The sequence below is a fragment of the Geotrypetes seraphini genome, chromosome 8 (assembly GCF_902459505.1).
Source record: "Geotrypetes seraphini chromosome 8, aGeoSer1.1, whole genome shotgun sequence".
Classification (NCBI taxonomy): Eukaryota; Metazoa; Chordata; class Amphibia; order Gymnophiona; family Dermophiidae; genus Geotrypetes; species Geotrypetes seraphini.
In genome coordinates this window covers 95,965,031-95,992,517 of record NC_047091.1, presented here as the reverse complement: position 1 = coordinate 95,992,517, position 27,487 = coordinate 95,965,031, and the positions used below count along the sequence as shown (strand labels likewise).

Genomic DNA, 27,487 nt, shown 5'->3' with positions numbered 1-27,487 from the left:
TTATTCAGGGGAGGAAGAGGGAGACGCAGGTATCAAACCCACAGCTGAAATCAAGGATCTGCTCAGTATGTGATCAAAAACACAGGCAGTCGTAGAGAAGTGGCACTCTGATAAAGCCCTTATTAACAGATGTGTTAACTTATTAAATGATAATATCATTGAACATTTTAGAAAAGTTCAAAAAGGTTGTCATCATCAAACACTTTGGAATGTTGGTTCGCAAAAGACCACCACCAGAACCATCTGAACCATCTGATGCCAACACAGAATGTGATCCCAAGCCTTTTACAAGTGGTACTTTGTCAAAGAGCCTAAAAAGGAGCAGAATAAAGACACCTGCCTGGTAACACATGGCTTTCACATTCTATTTCCACCTGAACCACCAGAGGCTAATCTGGAAAGTGACTTGCCTTCCTAACAATAATCTACCTCATGTTCCAGGTTCCACATCATGATTGGTAATCATTGGTTACCGTATTTGCCGGCGTATAGGACGACTGGGCGTATAAGACGACCCCCCAACTTTTAGTTAAAAAATAGAGTTTTGTGTTATACTCGCCGTATAAGACTACCCCTTCTTCCGCACACCTTCTCTACCGCCCCGGGTGCAGCACAGCCGGCCAGGTTCCCTTACTTTTGTGGCACTTCCCCGACCAACCGACAACAGCCCCGGTCCGACAAACCTCCCTGCCCTTAACCGCGAATCTAAATTACCTTCTTACAGCTGCTGTAAGAAGGTATTTAGATTCGCGGCTACAGGGCAGGGAGGATTGTCGGACCCGGGCTGTTATCGGTCGGAAGGGGAAGTGCCACAAAAGTAAGGGAACCTGGCCGGCTGTGCTGCAACCGGGGCGGGGCGGCCGCCCCTCTCTCTTGATAGCCACTCAAACCGCGAGGCTACTCTCCTTCTCCTTACCTGCCATGCCTGCAGCACAGAGCCGAACGGAAGTCTTCCCGACGTCAGCGCTGACGTCGGAGGGAGGGAGGGCTTTGTTTAAGCTTTGTTTAAGCCCTCCCTCCCCTCCGACGTCAGCGCTGACGTCGGGAAGACTTTCGTTCGGCTCTGTGCTGCAAGCAGAGAAGGTAGGGAGAAGAAGAGCCGCGCGACTGAGTACATCCAGCCCCGCAAGTAAGGGCATGTAAACTGTACCCGGCGTATAAGACGACCCCCGACTTTGGGGAGGATTTTAAGGTACTGAAAAGTCGTCTTATACGCCGGCAAATACGGTACTTTAAAATACTGTACTGAACATTAATCTACTGTACTGTATTACAGTATCATTGGTTAATACAATATCTAAGAGTGTTATGAATAAAAAATTACAAAACAAGCTGGACTTATTTCACAGAGGCTTCGGTGTTGCTGGTCTTGTCCATTGTTTCTTATTGTTTTAAATGCTACAGCGCTGAAACTAGACGATGGCCAACGTTTCACGATAAGATAATAATTTCTTCAGGACTCTGGAATTGCGAGAACTGTAGTTGTCCCACGTTCAATTCTCTAGTTTCAGCGCTGTAGTGTCTAAAACAATAAGAAGCAGCGGACAAGACCGGCCACACAGAAGCCTTTGAAAAATAAGTCCAGCTTGCTTTTCTTTCTTTTCACAGACTGGTTTCTTTACATTACTGTACTGAAAATTACTCTACTGTACTGTATTATCATTGGTTAATATCTGAGAGTGTTATGAATAAAAAATTACAAAACAAAACTAGTGTGTTTACTGTTAAATTTATTTGAAAATCTGATTTTGTGGGACCAAGGAAGAGATTAATGCAGTTTCTATTGTTTTCAATGGGAAAAATTGTCTTGGACCTCGAACGTTTCGGAACTCGAACTGAGTTCGGGAACGGATTATGTTTGGATTCTGAGGTACCAGAACGGATTAATGCCGTTTCTATTGTTTTCAATGGTAAAAATTGTCTTGGAACTCGAACGTTTCAGAACTCGAACTGAGTTCGGGAATGGATTAAGTTTGGATTCCAAGGTACCTCTGTGTGTGTGTGTGTGTGTGTATATATATATATATATATATATATATATATATATATATATATATAAACACTATTTAAATGGGAGCAAACTCGCTACTTACAACACTGTAAAGCTAACAAATCATGCAGTTTGCTATCAATTCTATAATTGTTGCTATGTCAGGAAGAGCCTTATGTCAAGAAATATTAAACAAAATGAGCCTCAAAGACTTTAATGCTGTTCAAAGTACAGATGCTATTTATGGAGTCAGTGATAATAAAGGAAGCTTCTATAAGTAGCATCTGTACTTTGAGCTACACTGAAGTGTTTGAGGCTCATTTTGTTTAATATTTTTTGACCTAAGGCTCTTCCTAAACTCAGCAGCTGCATCTACTTACAATGTAGGCCAGCATTTTGCTGGCCTACATTGTACATGTTTCCTGCTGGCCTAGGGAGACATGTACAGCCACCTAAGTCCGCCTAAGGCTACTTCTGGGCTAAACCACGCCTAGCCATAGACAGGCTTGCGCGGTTCCCTAGGCTTCTGTACGTGCCTCCAATGTAGGCATCCTGCCTCGGGAGCTTTTTTTTTTAAAATGTGCATCCCAATTGGCTGGTTAGACAGCGGTAGGACGCCTACCACTGCCTACAATCGGGACGCTGTTTATAGAATCCAGATCTAAGTCTACAGTGGCTTGTTAAACTTTGACTCTTATTTTTGGCATTATTTGCTGGTGCTGAAAATTAAAACTATCTTTTTTTATGGGGTTTGAAACATGCACTTTTTAATAGAATTGGTTCAAAAATTTTTCTAGATGACATTTTTGTAAAAGCTAGTTAAAAATACCTGAATTTTGACATTTTTTGAAAAATCATAAAATTTAAAGTCAAATTATAAAATTATCTTATAAATTGAAATCGTATATTTGAGAACAAAGTCATGTCACAAAATAAAACAATTTTACAGGATAGCTTCAATTATAACAAGAGCCACAGAAGGCTAAACTTTGAAATTTTTTAGCATGTCCATTTTTCAGCCCACCTTGAGACTTTATATGTACATCTGTTTCAAAAAATGAAACTCCACATTAATTCCATTAAATAGATTGTAAAAAGTTGTATAAGATTGCCAGGTTTCATTTATTTTGCTTATATAACCAAGGAAATATTTTGACCTAAAGTTGCGAAAAGTTTGCAGGGATACTGTACATGGTATCAACCAAAAATCCACTGGTGAATCTTAAACTTTACCAAAGTTAGTTTGATTCATGTAAGATTCAGCATACAAAGTTTCATCAAAATCTGTGATGGTGAGGTAGGACGCTTTTCTAAAATTAGATCACTTAACTTGGAATGACCCTTTTACTCTTTCCTGTGTACATTTTGGAGATCTTACAATTCTTTGTTCTTTTTATTGTGTTCTCTTATTTTTAAAGCCTCATGAGCAGCCCCCTTATCCTCATCACCAAGGACCACCTCACTGTCCTCCATGGAATAACAGCCATGAAGGGATGTGGAATGAACAGAGGGACTCAGGTTGGAATAACCAGCGAGAAGCTCCTTGGAACAACCAGCCAGATCCTGCCTGGAACAATCAATTTGAAGCGCCCTGGAACAACCAGCATGAGCCACCACCATGGGGCGGGGGTGGCCAAAGGGAGCCTCCCTTCCGGATGCAGAGGCCTCCTCATTTCCGAGGGCCCTTTCCTCCACATCAGCAGCACCCCCAGTTTAACCAGCCACCTCATCCCCATAACTTTAATCGTTTTCCACCTCGCTTCATGCAGGAAGACTTTCCACCTTGCCACCCCTTTGAAAGGCCACCCTATCCTCATCGTTTTGAGTACCCCCAGGGAGAGTTCCCTGCAGGTAAGTGCAACACTTCTAGTGTTTCACATCAGATATGTGCATTTCTTCTTAACAGAATTTAAAGGACAATGAAGTGGTTGTTTGTTCTTAATAACTACATGAACAGATTTCCTATCCTCTCCCAGTCCTTTCTTCCGTCTTTGAGGGAGGCCAAAGAATAACAACCAGACACACAAATTCAGATTAAAACAATAAGGCCTTGGTGGAGCTCTTAGTGATCTGTTAACTGGCAGAATCCAAATTAAGAATCTCCCTGAGCTATGGGCTGCAGGCCATTTTATTAACTTCATTACTTCATTTCATTCATTATTATTCACGTAAGTTAATACATCTTCCAATTACAATTACAATACAATTACTTCATTAAAATCCAGTGATAAATTGCATATGACTACACTTTGCCACTAGGTCCATATTTGGTTCATTGGTCATGTGATTTCTTGTCAATATTATTTCATTAATAATTTTCCCTAATATTTTCAACTCTATAATGACTTATAAATCATGTGCTCATAGTTTCACTCTTATCAGCAATTCAATGCATTGGACATCTTAACAACATGTTAGCTTAGGGCACAGTGACCTATTCTAGGACTCTTCTATTACCCAGTCTTACAGGAAGTAAAAGCTGGTTCAAAGCATCTATTTAAAAACTTTAAGTAACAGTTTGCCAGTAATACTAACCAAGCAATATTCTTTTTTTTTACTGTAACTCTAAAGTATTTCTATATCATTCAACATCGTCTTTTATTATCTATATATCCCAAGAAAAAGAGTCTTATACATTTTGGAGTATGTGGTCCCCCCCCTATATCCTTCTTAATACTATTATTCCCATCAGCTCCATATGAAATGGCCTGAAAGGTCCTCTAATAGGAAAATTGGTGCTTCTTAGTCTATTTAAGTTTGAAGTAGGCAAGCAGAATAACTTCTGTTATGAAAGTGAATCATAGCTCATTATTGTAAATGGATGCTCACACAAGAATTGTCCTGCAGATTTCACCATATCTTCAGCTGGTGCTACAGACAAGGATATATCAGTTTCTGGCTTCTTTGTGTTCCGGTGATACATCACATAAGTTTCTGTAAAACACAGATGAAAGACCAGGATTTATATCCTTAATACACTGGGCTAGGTTAGATCAATTCCATTGTATCTTGCTTTTGTATATTTTGATGCATTCTATATTGTTTCCCTTGTTTCATATCAAAAAGCTCCATGTAATGGTAACTGCATGGTAATGAAATTCACTTGGACAGTCTGGGTCAAATAGCCAGTGATTGTGCCTTGTCTCTTTAGCAGTAAACATCCAGGTTTCACATTCTTGCAGAAGCATCATATGTTCTTAACTAACATGCTTTCTGTCATCAAGGAGGCGTAGGCCCTCTAGGCATGTATGGTCGCTTCAATACCCTATCTCTCACTCAGACTCCTCCCGCCGTATGGCGCACCATGCCCGTGATTCCATGCCCCCTTCCCGGCCGGCGCCCAGACAAGGGGAGATGCCACCATCGTGGGGAGGAGGAGGAGAGAGCAAGCTGCAGCCACAGGGTGGTGGAGGAGGAGAAAGCCCTCGGAAGCGGGAGAGCCACAGCGCCCCCAATGTCTTCAGTTCAGGTATGGGACAGGTCAGGCAGGGATTTCTGTGGATCACACGAATCCAGCATAGTTAGAGACAAAGCAGAGAGGACTAAATTGTTGGCAATTTAATCCCAGACTGTCTGATTCCTTTCAGTGTGTGTTTTTGCACTAAACCTTTTGTTTTAAAAAGTTGAGCTTTTCCATAGAGCTCGCTTAGCTTAATGAAGGGGGGAGGGTAAAATAAGAGTCATAGTTTGAAGCGCTCTTACAGCAATGTGTCCTGTGCACAAGCTATGCTGGCAGGACTTTGAAATAGCTTTAGTTACAAAATAAGTACCTGTATATAATATGTAAACCACTTTGGTTGTTGTAACCACAGAAAGGCGGTATAGCAAATCTCATTCCCTTTCCCTGTAAGCAGGAAACCTGTAGAGAAATAACTTACCATATTGACATTAGGAGATAGGAACCTTGTGGTGGCAGAATAACTTGTAACAGAAACAGGAAAGCTCTTGGGTTATATTAAGGTAGAATATAACCAACATTTTTCCTCCCACTTTGAGTTGCTGGGACTTCACAGTAGTCCCTCTTAAGATTTCTGTGTTATGTAAACTTTGCTCTAAAAAGTTACCAGTGTTATTAACCTACAGGGTGATTTTTACCACTAAAGAACGTGTAGCCTGTTTAGTTCCCTATAACATATTAACAGATCCAACCCTAAAGCTGTTAGTTCTAAGACTCTCTCTCCCCCTGTTCATTATGGTGTATTTTGATGGTTTGAGAATTTCTCACCAAAAGGTGACATGTCAGTGTCAAGTTAGGAGAAATAAGTCCACAGAGTTAAAATACATTGCAGCTTTCCTTCTTGATTAACCACAAATGCAATAGAAAACTGAATTTGAGGGATGTGGTGTGAAGTAGAATGGTTAAACTGGTGCAGTTATATTACATTACATTAGGGATTTCTATTCCGCTATAACCTTGCGGTTCAAGGTGGTATATAAAAGTAAGAGCAGTTTCAGTGATTTGAATATGGGTAATCTGGATGCAGATCTGTGTAAGGACTTTGTGTGCTCTTCAAAATAGGACATGGATCTGAAACAGTACAGACTTTCATTCCAGCAGGTTGCAATGCATGATTTCAGCAATAGAGGCTTGTTTATTGTTAGGCATGATCAAGCAAGCCTCCATGATGTTTGCCTTTTGAGACTCACCATCTACTAACTCCTCTTATCATGGGTTTTTATGCTGCTCAGCAAGTTTATCACAGAGATGTTTGTTGACCAAGAATTAGTGTTCTGGGTTTTATTGTTCCCTGAATCAACCTGTTTTTTGTCTCCACACATCATGGTTTCCCAGTAATGTTGCTCTTGGTGTCCTAGATATCGGGCCACCCCATCATCACCCTGGACATAGAATGCCCCACCCTGGCATCAGTGAGCATCCTCCCTGGAGTGGACCACAGCATCCAGATTTTGGACCCCCATCACATGGATTCAATGGACAGCCACCCCACATGCGGCGACAGGGACCACCACATGTTAACCATGACGATCCCAGCTTGGTCCCAAACGTGCCTTACTTTGACCTGCCTGCAGGACTCATGGCTCCTTTAGTGAAGGTAAATGAGCAAAAAAAGATGTCACTTGCCTTCTGTATGGGAACTCTCTTCCCACATTTACCTTCTACCAGCTCCATTCTGTTTAATTGTGTGGATCTATTTAAAATACTGAAATGCATTCCCTCATATAGTATATTAAAAAGGGATTACAGCAGCACCTGAATCAAACAACCTCATGCTTTGCTCCTCTGACTATCTTCTTACCCCAGCAATATAGATTTTCATCCCAACTGTCACCACAGCTAATCTGTGTTATATTGCAGTTGTGGTTTTATATTTTTCAGCTGGAAGACCATGAATATAAACCTCTGGATCCTAAAGATATAAGACTGCCTCCCCCAATGCCACCTAGTGAAAGATTATTGGCGGCTGTGGAGGCGTTTTATAGTCCACCCTCTCATGATAGACCACGAAACAGGTAATGGCTCTATTTTCTTGTTATGAGAGTAGATTAAATATTTAATATTATTATGCCTTTAGGGGGATAATGACAGGACCTGTCTAACTTACAGGTTTTGTATGCTTTAGCAAATACATTCTACCTTCACTGTCTGCAATAGAACCTCCTAAAAATATCTATTCAATAATAAATTGAAGTTGTATTTTGAACATTCTTACGTTTTCTCATGTTTTGGGGTCAAATGTATATTGTATCTTATAGTGCCTGGCAGTAAACTTTATACTGAAGGAAATTTTGCACCTTCTTGAATTTTATGCTAACATATTTATTTTGTAAATGCTTACCCCCCTCCCCTGCCCCTGGCATTTAATGCATCTGTACTAGGGATGTGCATAGGACAAATGTTTGGTTTAATGTTTTTGTGTATTCTTGAGAGTATTCATTCTCATTTCCATAAAGATCTAATGATACAAACAGTTTTGCACTTTTTAATGTTTGTAACAATTTTATTGATGACCATACAAAAAATACAACAAGCAATAAAGTGGAGCAGTACATATCTGGTCATCCATTTTTCAGTAATAATAACTAAACCACTGTCCCTTTGGAACAACTGTAGAAAAATAGAAATCATCCAAATGATTATCCAATGATACAAATCATCCAAAGAGAAACACCCCCATCCTACCTTCCCCTCCCACACCCAACTATTACTCGCTTCCCCCAGAATGGATGTAGGATGGCTTTCAAATCATCTGAGTTCTTTACGCCAGTGAGTTCAAAAGTCTCTGTCTCCACCACCTCTTCTGAGAGATTGTTCCATGCATCTACCACCCTTTCTGTAAAAAAGTATTTCCTTAGATTACTCTGGAGCCTATCACCTCTTTACTTCATCCTATACATTCTCATTGCAGAGTTTCCTTTCAAATGAAAGAGACTTGGCTCATGCACATTTACATTATGTAAGTATTTAAACATCTCTATCATATCTCCCCTCTCCTGCCTTTCTTCCAAAGTGTATACAGATTGAGATCTTTCAGTCTGTCCCCATACGCCTTATGATGAAGACCACATACCATTTTAGTAGCCTTCCTCTGGACCGACTCCATTCTTTTTATATCTTTTTGAAGATGTGGCCTCCAGAATTGTACACAATATTCTAAATGAGGTCTCACCAGAGCCATACCTCTCCCTAGCAACCTTCTAGCTTTTGCCGTCACCTTTTCAACCTGTTTGGCCACCTTAAGATCATCACATACAATCACACCCAAGTCCCCCTCTTCTGTCGTACACATAGATTCTTCACCCGCTAAACTGTACCATCCCCTCGGGTTTTTGCAGCCCAAATGCATGACCTTGCATTTCTTAGCACTAAATTTTAGCTGCCAAATTTCAGACCATTCTTCAAGCTTCGCCAGGTCTTTCTTCATGTTATTCACACCATCCGGCATGTCTACTCTACTGCAGATATTGGTATCATCTGCAAAGAGGCAAATCTTACCCGACAACCCTTCAGCAATATTGTTTATAAAAATGTTAAAAAGAACATGCCCAAGAACAGAACCTTGAGGCATATCACTGGTAACATCCGTTTCTTCAGAGCGATCTCCATTGATCGCTACCCTCTGTCGCCTTCCATTCAACCAGTTCTTGACCCAGCCTGTCACTTTGGGACCCATCCTGAGGGCTTTTCTAAAATCTAAATACATCACATCTAACGCACATCCTCTATTCAATTCTCTGGTCACCCAGTCAAAGAAATTGATCAGATTTGTCTGACAAGACCTACCTCTTGTGAATCCATTTTGCCTCCGGTCCTGTAATCCACAGGATTCTAGAAACTTGACCATTCTCTGTTTTAAAAGCATTTCCAAGGTTAATATAAATAGTAGAGGAGACAGGGGGGCACACCTGTCGGGTTCTACGACGGACTACAAACTGGGCAATAGCGTTTTTTAGCGCAGGGAGCCTATGAGCATCGAGAGCAGCGCAGGGCATTCGGCGCAGCTCCCTGCCCTAAAAAACGCTATCGCGTGGACGGCTTCCTCACATTTTCACCTCAGGGCGAACCGGCATTGCTGAACCTAAGGGAGGTTTTGGCTTTCGGGAGCGAGGTGTCGCTTAGCCCAGCAGGACCACTCCCTCCCCAGCAGCCACGAGAAAGGGAAACTATGGTGGCTCAGAAGGGACAGGAAACTACTTCTCTTTCTGAGCTGGAGGGCTCTCCAGCGTCCCTAGATTCTCGAGAGGCAGCAGAAGTGAACAGGAAGAGGGTAGAACTGATCATACCAGAAGGAGGACAGATTCCAGCGGTCCCCATACTGGAAAGACCAGCAGAGTTCACATTGGAGTCTATCTGGAAGGCATTAGATTCCTTATACCAGTTATGTGCAGGAACGCTACCTCTAGACCAGTGGTCTCAAACTCAAACCCTACGCAGGGCCACATTTTGGATTTGTAGGTACTTGGAGGGCCTCAGAAAAAATAGTTAATGTCTTATTAAAGAAATGACAATTTTGCATGAGGTAAAACTCTTTATAGTTTATAAATCTTTCCTTTTGGCTAAGTCTTAATAATAATATTGTCATTTATAGCTAAAGAGACATATGATCAAGAAACTGTTTTATTTTACTTTTGTGATTATGATAAACATACTGAGGGCCTCAAAATAGTACCTGGCGGGCCGCATGTGGCCCCCGGGCCGCGTGTTTGAGACCACTGCTCTAGACAAAAAACAAGAGAAGAAAATTGAATCCTTACAGGAAGGAATGAAGAATCAGGGAGTAAGAATGGATTCCTTGGACCAACAGGTACAAGGGATACAAAAATCTCAAGTTACCTTAATGCAAGATAGACAATTGTTAGTAAGGAAAGTTGAAAATATGGAAAACTATACTAAAATGCTAAATTTAAGAATACTCAACTTTCCTAAAGTACTGACAATGTCTCCTAGAGATTTATTTAATAAATTCCTTAAGGAAGTATTTAAATATCCTGATTCGGGACCTCCACCGCTACATAAAATATATTTCCTTCCAGTATCAAAGAAGGTTTCACAACCTGAGGTGTTACCTGATCCAGCGAACGTAATGGATTTAACAAGAATATTGGAAACTTCAGTGGATGAAGCCATCTCGTAAACCACACTTCTGGTGACTTTTGTCTTTCAACAAGATAGAGGCGTTTCTTAGGCTGTTTTATAAGTTTAAAGAGGTGACCTTTATGGATTCTAAGATCTCCATGTTCCCAGATGTTTCAAAATTAACTCAGACTAGAAGGAAACGGGTTCCTGCAATTGAGACAATCCGTACTGTCTTTGGGTGCTAAATTTCAGCTTAGATACCCTTGTAAATGTTTGATCCTTTTGGACCAACATTCATATATTTTTTTTGACCCTGTTCAGTTACGGTTTTTCGTAGAGGGGAAAGGAGTTGTCCCTCCCAGTACCCTCACGCGGACTTAGTCCTTAACTAGAAGATGTAACACCACTTTGTTGTAGTAGTATTGTATATTTTCTTGCTATTCATCAATTCCCATGATGTAATGTGAATTGCTTTTCTCATATTTCATATTGTGGACTTTATTATAGAGATTGTTTAATTTATAAGGAATTTTATTTATTTTTAATTATGTGTTAATCTCTCTTTGATATATATATATATATATATATAGTGGAACAGTATATTTATAAAAAATGCTATCGCGGTTTAGTAAAAAGGGAGGGGGTATATTTGTCTATTTTTGTATAGTTGTTACTAAGGTGACATTGCAAAAAGTCATCTGCCTTGACCTCTTTGAAAACCTGTGGAATATAAACGATAATTAATATTTTCTCTGCGTACAGCAGCTTTGTGTTTTTTAAAATTTTATTGTTGGTAGATCATTTTGACTTGGCCACGAAGGTAAGGGGGAGGAAGGGGAGCTGCTGAAAGACATTTAGTAATCCTTGCAGGCTTGACTATGTAGGGAATTATTTTTGTAAAATCATGATTTGTTATGTGACTGGCATTATTTCGACTTTAATTTCTATGAATGAATAGAATGAAAATGATATAAAATTGCTTGCTTGTTTTTATGTGTATGCTGAAGGGAAGTGGAAAGAGAGTGGGCTGAGGACGCTGAAGGGAAATGGGGAAGAGAGAGTGGGGAGAAGACGCTGATTTATAAATTGACAATTGTACAGAATATTGTTTCTTTTTATACTTTAATATAATAAGTTCAGTATAAAACTATTTGAGGCTTGTGTGGATGGGATCAGATGGTTTGTGGAGATGGGGACTGAGCTTGCGTGGACAAAGACAGATTTTTTTCCCCGTGTCATTCTCTAGGCTCTGCCACGAATCGATTTCAACTACGTGCGGGCGAGTGGGGTGTCAGTCGGGTTGACGTTGCCATCGTAGCGTAAGCTTGCGCGGGGTATGGCTCTCAAAAGAAATCTTAATCGTTGTACTGCTGATCTTTGGCTCTTTTGACTAATGAGTTTGCCTATCACTGACCTAGCTCAAAGCATAAAAGAGACATAGTACATTGTCCAAAAAGGAGAAGAGCCATCCCAGCTGCGGCCCCCTCCCATGACCAGAAAGAGAACTCACCGACCACATTCACCCAGCACTCATCCCCCATCATCCCACTCCAGAACACCCATGCCCGTCCCCCCTTTCCCTACCTTACCCCTCTCACCCCCCTCCTCCCACAATCCCTTCCCCCCTTCCTTTCCCACCACTACAATGTGACACACTAAATGTGTTACCTCCATCAGGAGCTCCAATGTCCCACCCACTTCTCTAATAAATACTCAAAAAGAAAAACAAATGTACATGTAGCAAAACTGCCATCCAAGTTTCAAATAGCCCCCCTTCCTCATTATACAGCAGTTACCATCTGGCCACAGGCTTCCATATAGTCTGTACTCCAAACATAGAGGAAGCGCTATCTAATATAATAAAATGATAGGCCGCACATGCGCACTAAAAAAATTGTGTTCCCTGATCCCGTCGCGGAAACATGAGTGCGCATGCGCGGGTTTTACGTCACCTGCTCTCCATCTCGCGCCGCAAACGATCTCTATTCCTCTTTGCCACGCATGTCTGCCGCCGACCTCGAGCTCCTGAGGGCCGGCGCCGCGAGCCACCCGACCGGTGCCCGCTCTGCACCACGATCGAGAGAGGAGCTGCGGCGGCGGCAGCTTTCAACTAAAAAAAAAAAAAATAGACAACTGCAGGTCGCCGCTCTCACCCGGCTCTCAGGGTGCGGCTGAGCGCTGGCGGCCGGTGAACCCTAATTGCAGCGGTGGCTTTCAACTACAAAAAAAAAACCAAAACAGCTGAAGATATCAGCTCTCAACGGAAAATGGACAGGGGAAGAAATGCTGCTGCAGCTGCTGTACAGGGAAGTGGGGAGGGAGGAAAATGCTGCACAGGGAAGTAGGGAGGGGGGAAATGCTAATGCACAAGGAAATGGAGGTGGAGGGAATGCTGATAGGAGCCGCATGCTGGACAGGGGGAGCAGGTAAGGAGTGCTGCTGGACAGGGGGAGCAGGGAAGAGGGTCAGGGGGAGAAAGTAAGAAGTGCTGCTGGGCAGGGGGAGCAGGGAAGAGGGTCAGGGGGAGAAAAGAAGGAGTGCTGCTGGACAGGGAGAGCAGGGAAGAGGAACAGGGGAGCAGGGAAGAGAAACAGGGGAGCAGGGAAGAGAAACAGGGGAGCAGGGAAGAAGTGCTGCTGGACAGGGGGAGCAGGGAAGAGTGACTGGGGAGCAGGGAAGAAGTGCTGCTGGACAGGGGGAGCAGGGAAGAGTGACTGGGGAGCAGGGAAGAAGTGCTGCTCGACAGGGAGAGCAGGTAAGGAGTGCTGCTGGACAGGGGGAGGTAAAAGGAAGGGAGAAGGCCTACTGCTGGACAGGTGGAACAGGCAAGGGGTGATGGTTGACAGCTGAGGAAAGAGAGACAGAAAGCGGCCAAGGGGAGAGAGAGAGAAAGAAAGAATGAAAGACAGACATACATATATTCTAGCACCCATTAATGTAATGGGCTTAAAGACTAGTAAGTATAATAAAAAAAGAAAATAATAAGAAGAAACAAGAGCAGAATCCGAATGATTATCCATTAGCCCCTGCACTTGCTAGTCCCAGATTCTGCCATTCCACTCAGCCAGATCATCATGTGGGCCAAAAAAGAATGAAAATAAAATAGTTTGTTGTTTCATTAGTGTTGCAGCCCCAGCTGACTCATGGGCTAGCTATAGAAAAAAGGGAAATTGTACAAGAAAAGCCGATAACAAGAATTCCACCTCCAGCAGCCCACCGCTACTGCAAGCGGCAAGGAGTGTCCCGGCGGTCATCACAGTTTTGCACTTTTAATAATGGAATTATCATATGCATTTTCAATGTGCAGTGGGAATAATCAAAATATGATTGGGAAGTTGGTATGCTATAAGAATTGGGGTGGGTAAGGGCCTGATTCTTGTGAGCCTCATAATGGCCAAGCAAAATATTGCTGTTTTCCTGGTCCCATAAATAGTTTCATAGTTTATTTAAGTTTTGATTAAACGCTGGGGTTTGGCGGCTGCGAAATGCTTGATTTCTGCCCATTGGAAACGGGGACTGGAACCTACTCAATTGGATTGGACTTTAAAGCTTCAGTTTATTTTTCAAATGGAACTGTCTATTGCAAAACGTCATGGTTACTATTATACTTACACCCGGTCTTGGACGCGAATAATTGAAAAAATCGAATCTTTATGTTGAGCTTCTTTCTGTGGGGGGGGGGGATTGTGCTTGGGGGGACTTTCCTGAAGAACCAACAGGGAGTCCCTCTCCGAGGAAGGTGGAGCTAGAGGGGTGGGGGGGGCACTGTGGAGTTCTGGTTACTGAAGCATACACCTTGATGCACAGTCGTGGCTCCTCTCAACACACACTCCCTGATTCACCTAGTAGGGAGTACTTTGGTTGGAGATATCTGAGTAAAACTCCTGATTCAGATGAGAATTTGCCAGAATACTTGACAGAAGAATCCTGTGGTATACCTTCTGATCCTTCCCCTCCTCCTCAGTGATGTGTCTCCGCCAGAGAGTATATCTTTTACTGACTTTGTGAGGTAGATGGGTCAGTCTTTGCCCATCAAAATGGAAACACAGGAGAAACCTCACTCTGAACTTTTTGAACTTCTTGATTTTTTTGAGCCACCACCAAATGAATGCATTAAAGTATCTTTGCACAGGGGAATGAAAGAAGCTTTATTTAAGCACTGGAAGAATCTCCTATCAGTCCAGGTAGCTCCTAAAAAGATAGACACAATCTATAGAATTCAAAAGTGTCCAGGATTTGACAGAGCAACATAGCTCATTAGTTGTGGAATCTGCCCTCAAATGATTGCCCAACTCATGATCATACACTTCTGTTTCTCCAGATAGAGAAGCCAGGCAAACACATTTTCCAATCATCTATGTTCAAGTTTCAAGTTTATTGTAGTTTTGATTTAAACGCAATATCAAGTATTTTCAATGCATAGAACAATATTAAAAATTTGGGGGAACAAATAAAATCATTTGAGACAAAAAAAACATACAAACCTATCCATAGTTAATAAAGATACATAAGGAATATAAGGATAAACTACATTTGTTTTAAAAGAAACCCCCCCCCCAAAATAAAAACATTTTGGAAAAGAGCAACATCAGGAAGGGTATTAAAATTGTTTTTAATGAAACTTGGTTTGGAAAAAATGTTTTAAAAAAAGGCTTAATAGGAAAATCAAAGAAGATTATCTGATCTAAGATTCATATGCGTCTTTATAAAGATAGCCTTTTAGTTTGCTTTTACATTTTTCTAAGGAGGTTTCAGCGCGCAGAAAAATTGGAAGTTTATTCCAAAGCTGGGGTCCCAAGATAGAAAAAGTTGTAGTTCTTCTAGTGCCAATTATTTTCAATGATGGAATGGTCAAAAGTACTTATCTGCTGATCTAAGGAATCTAGCTGGGGAATATGGTATTAAATATCGATATAAGAATATTGGAATATTAGTTTTCTGAATTTTAAATGTTAGTAACGCGATTTTATATGTTATTCTGTGTGAGATCGGCAGCCAATGTGCTTCTTTTAAAAGTGGTGCGACATGATCATATTTTTTGGAGTTGGTAATAATTTTTATTGCTGTGTTTTGTATGATTTGTAACCTTCGTATTTCTTTCTGAGTTATGCCTTGATATAATGTATTGCAGTAATCCAGCCTGGAGATTATCAAAGAGTGTATTAAGATATTAAGAGCAGTAGAATTATGGACTACCAATTCTACATGTCTTTACTTAAACTGTCAAGAGTTTGAGGAATTCCTCCCTCTAGACAAACTAAATTTGAAAAATGATCTAAGAATTTGTTCACTACAAGAATGTACTGTATATGGCTAAAGGAACTTTCGATGCATTTAATGTTTCTTCTCGCACATCTGCAGTGGTAGTTGCAGTTTGCCGCTTGGCCTGGTTTAGAATATGAGTTCAAGAAACTCAGAATCTGTTATGGTCAAAACAATGCCTTCTCTATGCTTTCTCTACAGTATGTGGTGGCTAAAGATGGAGCCTATTTCTTCAGAGAAAAGAATAGAAAGACTACAATCATATGTTTCCCCAATGCACTCTGGGTGTTTGGCTTTAAGACATACTCTCTCACTGTTTACATATCTTTAAAATAAGCCCTCTTTGCTGCAGCCATGCACACTATATGTGGCTCGCAACTGACCTGGAAGCCTTCCCTCTGACATCAGAGGGGAAGTCTTCTGGGTCAGCCATGAGCTGCATGCAGAAGCCTCTGCTCATTGCTTTGTGAAGTGAAGTGTGACTTAGAGGAGGTAGCCGGCCAGAGGAGGTAAACACCCGCGGGAGGGAGGCACGAATTTGGGACACAGAACAGAGGCAGGAAAGGATGACAAGGGGCGTGTTGGGACATGAAAGGGAGGAAGAGGGTCGCATTGGGACAGGAAGGGAAAAGCAGGAACCTGAAGAGGTAATTCTTCACAACTTGGATGTCAAACAACCTCTGGTATACTACCTGAACTGAACTAAACATCAGAAGATCCTTCCAGATTTTTGTGACTTTTGACCATAACAGTTTTTGAGAAACATCTCTACTTGGCCAGCAGACTATATATCCTTCACATATACTTAGTTATCAGATTTCATCTTTAAAAAAAGAGGACACCTGGCCCCACCTTGCTCCACTCCCAGCCCTGCCACAACACGAATCTCATGTCTCCTTCCCTGAGCTCGGGGCTGTGTCTGGAGGACCTCTGCACATATGTGTGATGTCATCACAACAATGTTTGTGCAGAGGTCCTCCAGATGCATCCTTGAGCTCAGGCCTTCCAAAACCCAGACAAACTGCTGGGTTTGGAAATCCCTCCGGTCACCCAGACAGTCTTCTATAAAGAGGACATATCTTGGTTTTCTCTGACATCTGGTAGCCCTACCTGTACTCAGGTTGGGCTGACTCAGGCCCATGTAAAGCCTTTATCCCAGGACAAGCAGGCAGTATATTCTCTACATGTGGATGATGTCACAGAAGGAGCCCCCTAGCAGATGTTTTCGCAAGCAAACTTGCTTGAAGACCTTCAAGCTTGCGATTGGCCCACGCATGCGCACGTGCCCCTCCCGCCTGACCTAGGGTATGCGTCTCCTCAGCGTGGCCTCAGTTCTCTGTTTTCTGCGGAGCCAGAAGCACTTGCTCCCTTGCTTCACGCGATATCGTCCCTCTTGCACCGTGGCTTGTTTGGTTAGTTTCAGTCGAGTCACTGTGCCAGCGTCTTTGTTTTCCTTTGTTTTTCGTTTTTTTCAGTTTGTATATTTTTGACTGGGTTCCCGGTCTTACTCTGGCCGCCTGGCCTCGCGGGGCCGCAGCCGTATTTTCTTTTATGTCCTGGCCTCGTTCCGGGTTTAAAAACTGTACTAAGTGCAAACGGGTTTTCTCCATCACTGACCCTCATCGTTGGTGTGTGGAGTGCCTGGGTGCAGAGCACAGCGCTGAGTTGTGTCCCCGTTGTGCGACTTTGCAACCGCAGGCTCTTCATAGGAAGGTGGCCAAGATTGTCCAACTCTTTGGCCCCATGGATCCTGCGGGACAGGCCTCAAGCTCGGCCTCGGCGCCCTCGTTGGGTGCCTTGGCCTCGAAGGCTCCGGCCTTGGCTCCTCCTGCTACTCCGGCCTTGGGTAAGTCTCCTCTTTCCTCCTCAGGTGTGCTGGCAAAGAAGCCTACCTCGGAGTCTCATGTCAGTGCCACCTTGTCGGCGTCTTCGAGACATCACTCTAAGCGTGCCTCCTCACGTAGGGAATACTCTTCCTCGAGGTTGCCCCTGAAGGAGCGCACTGCTGCACCTAAGTCCCAACCACCTTTGGTCTCGATGCCTATGTTCAAGGACATTCTTAAGGCTATACTTACCACGCAGCTTTCCTCGGTGGTGAGCCAACTAGTTCCGGCTTCGATGCCTCTGACCGCGTTCTCGACCCTGGCTCGGTCTGACCAGCCTGAGCGTCCCCTCGTATATTGAGGCCATACCCGCAAGACTCGACGGGTTCCCTCGAGTGACTCTTCCTCCCCCGAGTCACCTGTGACTTTTTGGGGGTCCAGGCCTGGGGGCCTATGTCGCGGCTTGTTTCTCCTAAAAAGCCCCGGTCTTCTCCGCCCCTTCGGGGCAGGTCTACGACCGCGAAACCTTCCAGGCACACTCTTGTCCTCGAGTTGGACTCTAGTGTATGTTCCCCATCGAGGTGGCTGCCAGCCTCTAAGGGGTCTTCTTCGAAAGCGGTGGAGGAATTTTCCTTTGCCCCGTCTTCTCCGAGGCTTCACCAGTGGCTTCCTCGGGGTCTTCCCCAGTCCATCTTGCTCGGGGTCGTTCCTCGACGCCCCCAGACACTTTAGTCGAGCTTCTTCGGTCTCCCATTCGCGGGACTCCGAGGCTCTGGCTTACTATTCGAGGGAAAATTTTCCCTCTTTCTCGGCTGCCCCCAGATCTCGCTCGGGGTCTCCTCAGAAGGGTGAGTCTTCTTCTCGAAACTCCTCCTTTACTCGTTTCATCTCTGACATGGGTAGGGCCTTGAACCTGGACCTCCAGTCTGAGTCCCGTTATACCCAGGAATTCCTGGCGGAAATGGGTGTTGATCACCAGCCCCGTGAGGCGATGGGCTTGCCTTTGCACCAGGTTCTCCAGCAAACATTTCTCTGTAATCTGGAGACCCCCTATGCGTTCATGGCCATTCCCTCCAAGTTGGAGTCCCACTACCGGACGATCCCGGTTAAGGGGTTTGAGAGTTCTCAGCTTTCTCACCAGTCCTTGGTGGTTGAGTCTTCTTTGAAGAAGTCCAACCCCTCGAAGGTTTATGCTGCCGTCCCTCCGGGCAGGGAGGGCCGTACGATGGACAAATTTGGTCGCCGTCTTTATCAAAATTCGATGATGGCGAACCGTGTCCTCAACTATAGCTTTATCTTTACATCCTACCTCCAGTTCTGTGTGGACGCCCTCCGTTCATTCCGGGAGGATGTACCGGATTCTTGGCATCAGGAGTTTCATCTCCTCGAGGAGACCCTCTCCCAGCTCTGCCTCTATATGTTTCAGGCGGCCTATGACGCCTTTGAGATGTCCTCGAGGGTCACGGCGTTTGCGATCACCATGCGTCGCCTCGCTTGGCTCAGGATTGTGGACATGGATCCGAACCTCCAGGATCGTCTAGCCAATCTCCCTTGCGTGGGTAACTAGCTGTTTGATGATTCCATTGAGGCAGCCACTAAGCTCCTCTCGGAACACGAACAGTCTTTCGTGTCTCTGGTGAGACTTAAGCCGAAGACCCCTCCGGCTCGGAATTATAAAATTCTTCTCCGGAGGTATCCGCAGAAATCTGCTCTTGCGTTCTCTTGGCCTCCTTCGAAGCAGCCGCAACAGCAGCAGCAGCGCTTGGCTAAGGCCCAGCTGCCGGCTCCGGCGAAGCCTGGGCTGTTTTTTTGACAATTCCAGTGTGAGCCTTCGGACTCCCTTCCTCCTGGAGCCTTCCCCCCTCTCCATCGGGGGTCGTCTCCATCATTTCTATACCCAGTGGGAAAGTCTTACCACCGACAGCTGGGTGCTTTCTATCATCTGGGAAGGGTACTCCCTGCACTTCAGTCACGTAGAGAGATTTCCTTCTGCCCTGTCTCAGCTGCCTCACCTTCTACAGGAAGCTCAGGCCCTTCTTCGCCTTTGGGCGGTCGAGGAGGATCTTCGGGACCAGTGGAATACCGGATTTTATTCCGGGTACTTTCTGGTACCCAAGAAGATCTGCGCACGATCCTGGACCTCCATGCTCTGAACAAATTTCTAGTCAAGGAACGGTTCAGGATGCTCACCCTTCCTACCTTGTATCCCCTCTTGGACGAGGGGGACTGGCTGTGCTCACTGAACTTCAAGGAGGCATACACGCACATTCCGATACACCCGGCCTCTCGCCGGTATCTGAGATTCCGGGTGGTGTATCTCCATCTCCAATATCGTGTCCTTCCCTTCGGCCTGACAGCCTCCCCGAGGGTGTTCACAAAGTGTCTAGTCGTAGAAGCTGCGGTCCTCCGTCTCCGTGGCCTACAGGTGTTTCCCTACCTCGACGACTGGTTGATCAAAGCATCCTCGCACCACGAAGTTCTGCGAGCGATGAATCAGACCATCTTGCTCCTGCAGTCTCGGCTTCAAGGTGAACTTCCCCAAGTCCCACCTCTGTCCGTCCCAGTCTCTGGAATTCATCGGAGCTGTCCTAGACACGGTCCGTCTCCGCTCCTTCCTGCCTCGGCCTCGTCTAGAGGCCCTTGTTCGGTTGTGCCGGAGGGTGGCCCATCTGTCCTCGGCCCCGGCTCGGCTCATGATGGTCCTCCTTGGTCACACGGCCTCTATGGTTCACGTGACTCCTTTTGCCAGACTTCACCTACGTATTCCACAGTGAACTCTTGCGTCCCAATAGAACCAGAATCGAGACCCTGTCTTGACTCAGTGTCGTGACTCCTTTGTTGAAGAAGTCTCTCCGTTGGTGGATGCTGTCTTCCAATCTTTCCAAAGGTTTTCTGTTTCATGCTCCCCTTCCGCAGAAGGTCCTCACGATGGACTCATCGGCCTATGCTTAGGGGGCTCATCTGGATGGTCTTCGCACTCAGGATCTTTGGTCCAGTGCCGACCACCTTTGTCACATCAATCTACTGGAGCTTCAAGCGATTTTCCTCGTCCTGAAAGCTTTTTGTCACCTGTTTCGCGACCGAGTGGTGCTGATCCGCACGGACAACCAGGTCGCCATGTACTATGCCAACAAACAAGGAGGCATGGGGTCCCTGCCCCTGTGCCAAGGAGGCGATGCAGCTCTGGGATTGGGCCATTCGCCGCAATATATTCCTTCGAGCGGTCTACATTCAGGGCCAGCAGAATTGTCTGGCGGACCGGTTGAGTCGTCTTCTGCAGCCTCACGAGTGGTCCATTCATTCCTTGACCCTGCGTCAGGTGTTTGCTTGTTAGGGGACTCCGGACGTCGATCAGATCGCGCCCCCCCCTCAATCGCAAGTTACCCCACTTCTGCTGCAGAGTTCACTCACCTCTGGCTCGAGGCGGATGCTTTTCTGCTGGACTGGACGAAACTGTTTCTGTATGCGTTCCCTCTGATTCTGAAGACTCTCATCCAACTCAAGTCCACGAGTGCCACTATGATTCTGATAGCTCCTCGGTATCCCCGATAGCCGTGGTTCTCCCATCTATTGCAACTCAGCTCCAGGGAACCTCTTCTTCTGCCTGTTTTTCCTTCTCTGCTTACGCAGAGTCGAGGTTCTCTACTTCATCCAAACCTTCAGTCTCTACACTTGACGGCTTGGTTCCTCGAGACTTGATGCCCTCGTTCCAGTTCTCACAGCCTGTGCTGGACGTTCTGGAGGCTTCTTGGAAGGAGTCCACTCGCCAGTATTACCATCAGAAGTGGACCCGCTTTTCTTCCTGGTGCGCTTCTCGACAGCAGGAGCCGCTGACCGCCTCCTTATCCGCTGTCCTGGACTATTTGTTACACTTGTCTGGCGCTGGACTCAAGTCCTCTTCGGTTCGAGTCCACCTTAGTGCCATTGCTGCTTTTCATCAACCGATTGACGGGAAGCCTATCTCTGTTCATCCTGTGGTTTCCCACTTCATGAAAGGCCTTTTCCACGTTCACCCGCCCCTTAAACCTCCTCCGATGGTTTGGGATCTTAACGTGATCCTTAATCGCTTGATGAAACCCCCGTTCGAGCCGCTAGCACAGGCTCACTTGAAGTTTCTTACTTGGAAGGTTGTGTTTCTTATTGCTCTCACTTCTGCCCGTCAGGTCAGTGAGCTTCAAGCCTTGGTTGCGGACCCACCTTTCACTGTCTTCCATCATGATAAGGTGGTTCTCCGTACCCATCCTAAGTTCTTGCCTAAGGTTGTTTCTGAGTTTCACATCAACCAATCCATTGTTCTTCCTGTGTTTTTTCCGAAGCCCCATTCTCACCTTGGAGAAGTGGCTCTACATTCTCTTGACTGTAAGCGTGTACTGGCCTTCTACTTGAAGCGCACCGCTCCTCATCGTTCTGCTCCCCAGCTGTTCCTCTCTTTCGATCCTAATTGCTTGGGTCGCTCTGTTTCTAAGCGGACCATTTCTAACTGGTTGGCCGCTTGTATCTCTTTCTGTTACGCTCAGGCTGGTCTCTTCCTACCGGGTCGAGTCACGGGCCAAAAGGTCAGAGCGATGGCAGCGTCTGTTGCTTTCCTCCGCTCTACTCCACTTGAGGAAATCTGTAAAGCTGCCACTTGGTCCTTGGTTCATACATTTACCTCGCATTACTGTCTGGATACTTTCTCCAGGCGTGACAGCCATTTTGGCCAGGCCGTGTTGCAAAATCTGTTCTCCTAAATTGCCAACTCTCCCTCCATCCCATTCTGGTTAGCTTGGAGGTCTCCCACATGTAGAGAATATACTGCCTGCTTGTCCTGGGATAAAGCACAGTTACTTACTGTAACAGGTGTTATCCAGGGACAGCAGGCAGATATTCTCGCAACCCACCCACCTCCCCATGGTTGGCTTCTTTGCTAGCTATCTGAACTGAGGCCACGGTGAGGAGACGCATGCTCAAGGTCGGGTGGGAGGGGCCTGCGCGCATGCGTGGGCTAATCGCAAGCTTGAAGGTCTTCAAGCAAGTTTGCTTGTGAAAACATCCGCTAGGGGGCTCCGTCGATGACATCACCCACATGTAGAGAATATCTGCCTGCTGTCCCTGGATAACACCTGTTATGGTAAGTAACTGTGCTATAATGTCCAATCTACAGCTGATTTCCACTCTGCATCTATTGAGGACATCTGCAAAGCAGCTACTTGGTCCTCAATCCATACTGCTTGGAACAAAACTCCAAAAGAGTGAGTCAGTTTGGACAAGCAATTCTGCAAAATCTTCTCTATCTGAGCACCAGCTTTCCTTCTAGTCCTCTTGGGTTTCTCTGTGTTAATGCTTATATATACATTATCCTTCTCCAGAGTCATGATCCTTGGGAGTTCCACATGTGAAAATATTGTTTGCTTCTCTTCGGAGAAAGCAAAGATCCTTACCTGTAGCAGATGTTCTCCAAGGACAGCAGGCATATATTCTCACAACCTGGCTACCTCGCCTAGTTGGCTTCTTAGCTTTTTTTTTTTTTACACTGAACTGATGGTCCCACATGCCGACAATGGGCAGGAAGGCACAGGTACACACACGATATGGACACAGCCTAAACATTTAAAATGACAGTGCACTTGGTAGTGTCGGTACCGGGTTCCGTGGATGACATCACCCATGTGTGAGAACATGTGTGCTGTCCTTGGAGAACACATGCTAAGTGTAAGTATCTTTGTTTTATATTTGTAAAGGGTACTCTGCAATGAATGCCAGTGCTTAGGAGCACTTTACATATTTACAGCACCAAAGTTAGAAATAAAAAAAAAAAATATCCTGGTTTGGGTCTGGTTTCTGGGAATTTTGGTTATGCCCCCATAAGTTGTGTGTTGAATGGGGAAAGATTGGATAGCTGTCATCTGATATGATTCTGTATAATCTGGGTATTTTTTTTTTTTTAAGTAGTCATGAGTTCTGTTATTGGGTTTGTCTTGCAGTGAAGGCTGGGAGCAGAATGGTCTATATGAATTTTTCAGGGCCAAAATGAGAGCCAGGAGGAGGAAAGGTCAAGAGAAGAGGAATAGGTAAGAATTAAATTCCAAGAAAAACATGCTAAACTTAAGGCATTTCTTTTTGTACAGAAACACTCAATTCCTGAACATCTCGCAAGATCTCTTGTAGGAAGCCTCATTAGCATAACTTTTTGCCCCTCCTCTCTTTCCTCTTGACTGCCCTCCAAAATCCAGTTGCCTTCCTATAAGCAAAACCGTAGGTTTTTTATTCTCGTGTTTTTTCCCCTTAAATTCAGTACTTTTCTTTTATTCACAATTCGTGCTGCAGAGGATCCCCTTGGGGGACAGCTCTTGCTGCGGGAGATTACAGACTCTTGGGATAGAGTCTGCTTCCAAGGGGTGATTGCTTTGCAGTGCACCCACTTGGACTGTTCCCTTGGGAGCATACTCATCCCAGGTTCATTTGCTAGCAGTTGGAGCGCCGGCTGCATGGATCCGTGGCGGTGTATCCAGGATCGGGACTGACTGTGTCCCTCCCCCATATCACGCATGTAGGATCCGGTAGGGGTTGAAGTCTTCGGTCTGGTCGAGGGCCGAGAGGCAGCCAGAAGAAACCGGCAGTTCCATTCCATTTTCAAGATTTGTTGAGGCAAAAAAGACCTCTCCTTGTAAGCTATGTCAGCTGTTTTCTTCAGCTCCCAACACACAGCATGGTACAGTGAGTACCAGATTGATAGCCTGAGATATCATTTCAGGGAGGTCTGTAAATTTGATTTTTGAGAGTGGGTTAGTACTGGGTTTCCACAGTAGTCATCATGGATTTCCTGATTTAAATTTAAAAGCTTTTATCTGCCTCAAAACACCTTGTTTTATCAAGAAAACATGGACTCTCCAAAGCTAGATTCTTTGGATTCATGCCCTATTTGCGGGGAATGGCACATGCAGCATGGCGACAATGACTCCCTTATCTCCCCCCCCCTCCGCTCCTTCAGGGGCTCCCGCATCCCATTCTAACAGGGGAGTGTTCATGAAAGTTGAAATTGGTGCAAATCCATGAAACTGCAAATCCATGAAGCATAACCCACATGGCTCTCTATCCCTCAGGGGCAAGAATTTTCACCTGATTTGTTTATATGCTATTTCAGGCTTATTTCCTTAATAAAGGTCCCATGAATCCTTCAGGGGTTCCAGTTTTGATAGTGCCGAGGTAGCCATGTGAAAGCAGGGGATGGTCCACCTATGGACAATTCAGATGACCGGGACTCTGTCTATATGCTATTACCTTCTGTTGAAGGTGAGGATACAGCAGCCTCAGGACAGCAGGACCCAGATCTGGGGGAATGCTCAGGATCTTAGAGAAGATCCCACTGTGCACTAGCTGTTGTCAATGGTTGCACTCATAGGAATGATATCAGAGTCCCTGCAGGAGTTAAAATTAGACACTCATTTGCCTCGACTGCAGTACTCCCTTTGGAGTAGTGCGAAACTGCAGTCTTTCTGTTTACGGTCTATCCAGACATCGCCCAGACGCGCTTAGATCACTGAGACATGCTTAGAGGGCCCCTACAGGTGACCAAAGCTATGGCTGATATTTCTAATCAGCATTTTGTTCCACCAACATTGGATTCACTGGGGGCATTTCTCCTCAGTGACGGCAGCAAGATGTTCACCAATGTCCAGGAACCTCAGAATTGATTTTGTGCTCAAATGCCTTCTTTTTGACTCTACGTCATTGGTTTCGTCGACAGGGCCTGTCACTCCAGCCTGTGTCATGATCCTAACACCATTGGGGATAAGGATCTCTCCTTTTTAATCATTGGAGTGCAATATGTAGCTGTTCCGGGTTGTGAGCAAGCTTTTGCCTTACTCCATCTCCGCGCGGAGAATGCTCTGAATTAGACAGTGGTTTGGGATTTCTTCCTCAAAAGGGCAGCTACTTTTTCATTAAGACCTGGATGATCTTATGGCCAATGTACAGGACCGCAAGCCTAAGTCCCTGCCGGACAGCAAGCCTCGACACTCTAAAGACTTTGGTTGTGGTTCCTTTCGTTCCTCCAGGCACTCTTGGTGATATTCAGGAGGTATGGCAGGCTAGAGGCTGTTTCAGTCCTCCAGACAATGCTTCCTGGCCTGCTTTCACCCCAGAGAAGCAATTATGGCACCAGGCCAATTCTGAGCCCCCGCATATTGGAGGAAATCTTTTGGCATATATAGAGAAATAGGTGGAGATCACCGCAGATTGCTGGGTGCTGAATATTCCCCAGTCGGGAGACCAAAAAAGAGGTGAAGGTCAGAGTCACTGGTCAGAGATTACTGGATTAATAGCCATAGAGCTTGTTCTAGAGTCTGACTGGGTTCAGGCAGATGCTTGATATACTTCATCATGCCAAAGAGATGTTTTGAAGACTGGAGACCCATCCTGGATCTCAAAGTAGTTAATGTGCCCTCAAAGCGCTACAATTCTGAATGGAAATAGTGTGGTCAGTGATTGCCTTGGTTGTGCTGGGAAATTTCTGACCTCTGGATTTGACGTCTGGATCTCTCAGCTTACCACTAACAGAAAGCAGTTGCTATGATGGCGTTCTCCGTGCTTAATATAATTAATTTATTTTCATAATAGCAAATGTTCCTGACAAAGGGAGCTTATGCTCTCGAAACCAAACTCAATCAAATCTATTACTGAGATTTATTTAAATAGAGTACACAAATTGAGAAAACTTTTGTATTTTTTTTTTTTTATTAGCATTATCAGTCCTATGCGCTGGTATCTGGCTACAAATTAAATATGACTAAATCAGAATTAATGCCCCTGAACTGCTTCGAAGAGAAACAGAACATCAACTCCTTTGGTTTTGCTTGGAGTGCCATCAAATTGAAATATCTAGGCATTTATATAGGTCCGAAATATCTAGGCATTTATATAGGTCCTACTCTGGAGGATATCGAAAAACTAAATGTGGAATACCTGCTATCTATAATTAAGGACTTAACACTCAGATGGTCACCACTAAAAATCACCTGGTGGGGGCACCTGGCAACGATTAAAATGATGATACAGCCTAAAATCAATTATCCCAGGACAAGCAGGCAGCATATTCTTGACTGATGGGTGACGGCACCGACGGAGCCCCGGTACGGACAATTTTAGAGTGATTGCACTCTAAGAACTTGGAAAGTTCTAGCAGGCCGCACCGCGCACGCGCGAGTGCCTTCCCGCCCGACGGAGGCGCGCGGTCCCCAGTTTCTTAGTTTCTTAGAGCTAAGAAGTCGCACTTTTCAACGGCTGTTGAAAAGATTTTTTTCTGTCGCCTTCCCGCTCGCGAAATCTTTTTGGAAATTATATTTCCTTTTTTTCTTTTATTATTTTCTTTAAAAAACAAAAAAACAGTTTTTTTTCCTTTTTCTTCATTTCGTCGGTTTTGCCCCGGCGGGGCCTGCTGCCGCCATCGAAGCCTCGGCCTTCGATTTGGCAGAAGCCGTTTTTCCTTTCATGCCCCCCCAGCCAGGTTTTAAAAAGTGCCAGCGGTGTGCACGGCCTATCTCTCTTACGGACCCGCACAATTGGTGCTTACAGTGCCTGGGTCCAGAGCATCAGGACCTGCACCCGCTGTGCCACTTTGAAAAAACGTACATTAAAAAACCGACAAATCCAACAACGTTTGCTTTTCGGTGCCGATATGTCTGACCCTGCGACATCGACACCGGCATCGGCACCACCTCAGTCGGCACCCACTTCGTCGACGCCGCACCACACCGCGCCGGCGTCGCAACACTCAGGTAAGCCGGCTAAGAAGCCATCTCCGTTGGAGCGTCCTCCGGTCTCAGTAGCAGCGAGTCCAATCCTGCCGACCTCGAGGCGCCCACGGAAGCGCTCCGCTCCTATTGAGGTGAGCCCCTC

General features: G+C 45.0%; 1 protein-coding gene across 7 annotated transcripts in view; it reads left to right on the top strand.

Annotated features, from left to right (window-relative positions):
• The window catches only part of CHERP (calcium homeostasis endoplasmic reticulum protein), a 155,827-nt gene that overhangs the window by 105,841 nt on the left and 22,499 nt on the right, over positions 1–27,487 (top strand). For 6 of the 7 annotated variants that reach the window (XM_033955331.1, XM_033955329.1, XM_033955325.1 and 3 more), the window contains 5 exons: positions 3,409–3,841; positions 5,271–5,459; positions 6,806–7,044; positions 7,329–7,462; positions 23,575–23,661. In XM_033955331.1, coding sequence (XP_033811222.1) covers positions 3,409–3,841; positions 5,271–5,459; positions 6,806–7,044; positions 7,329–7,462; positions 23,575–23,661 — 1,082 coding nt within the window. The remainder of the gene's footprint in view (positions 1–3,408; positions 3,842–5,270; positions 5,460–6,805; positions 7,045–7,328; positions 7,463–23,574; positions 23,662–27,487) is intronic. The other variant, XM_033955330.1, reaches the window with a different exon arrangement.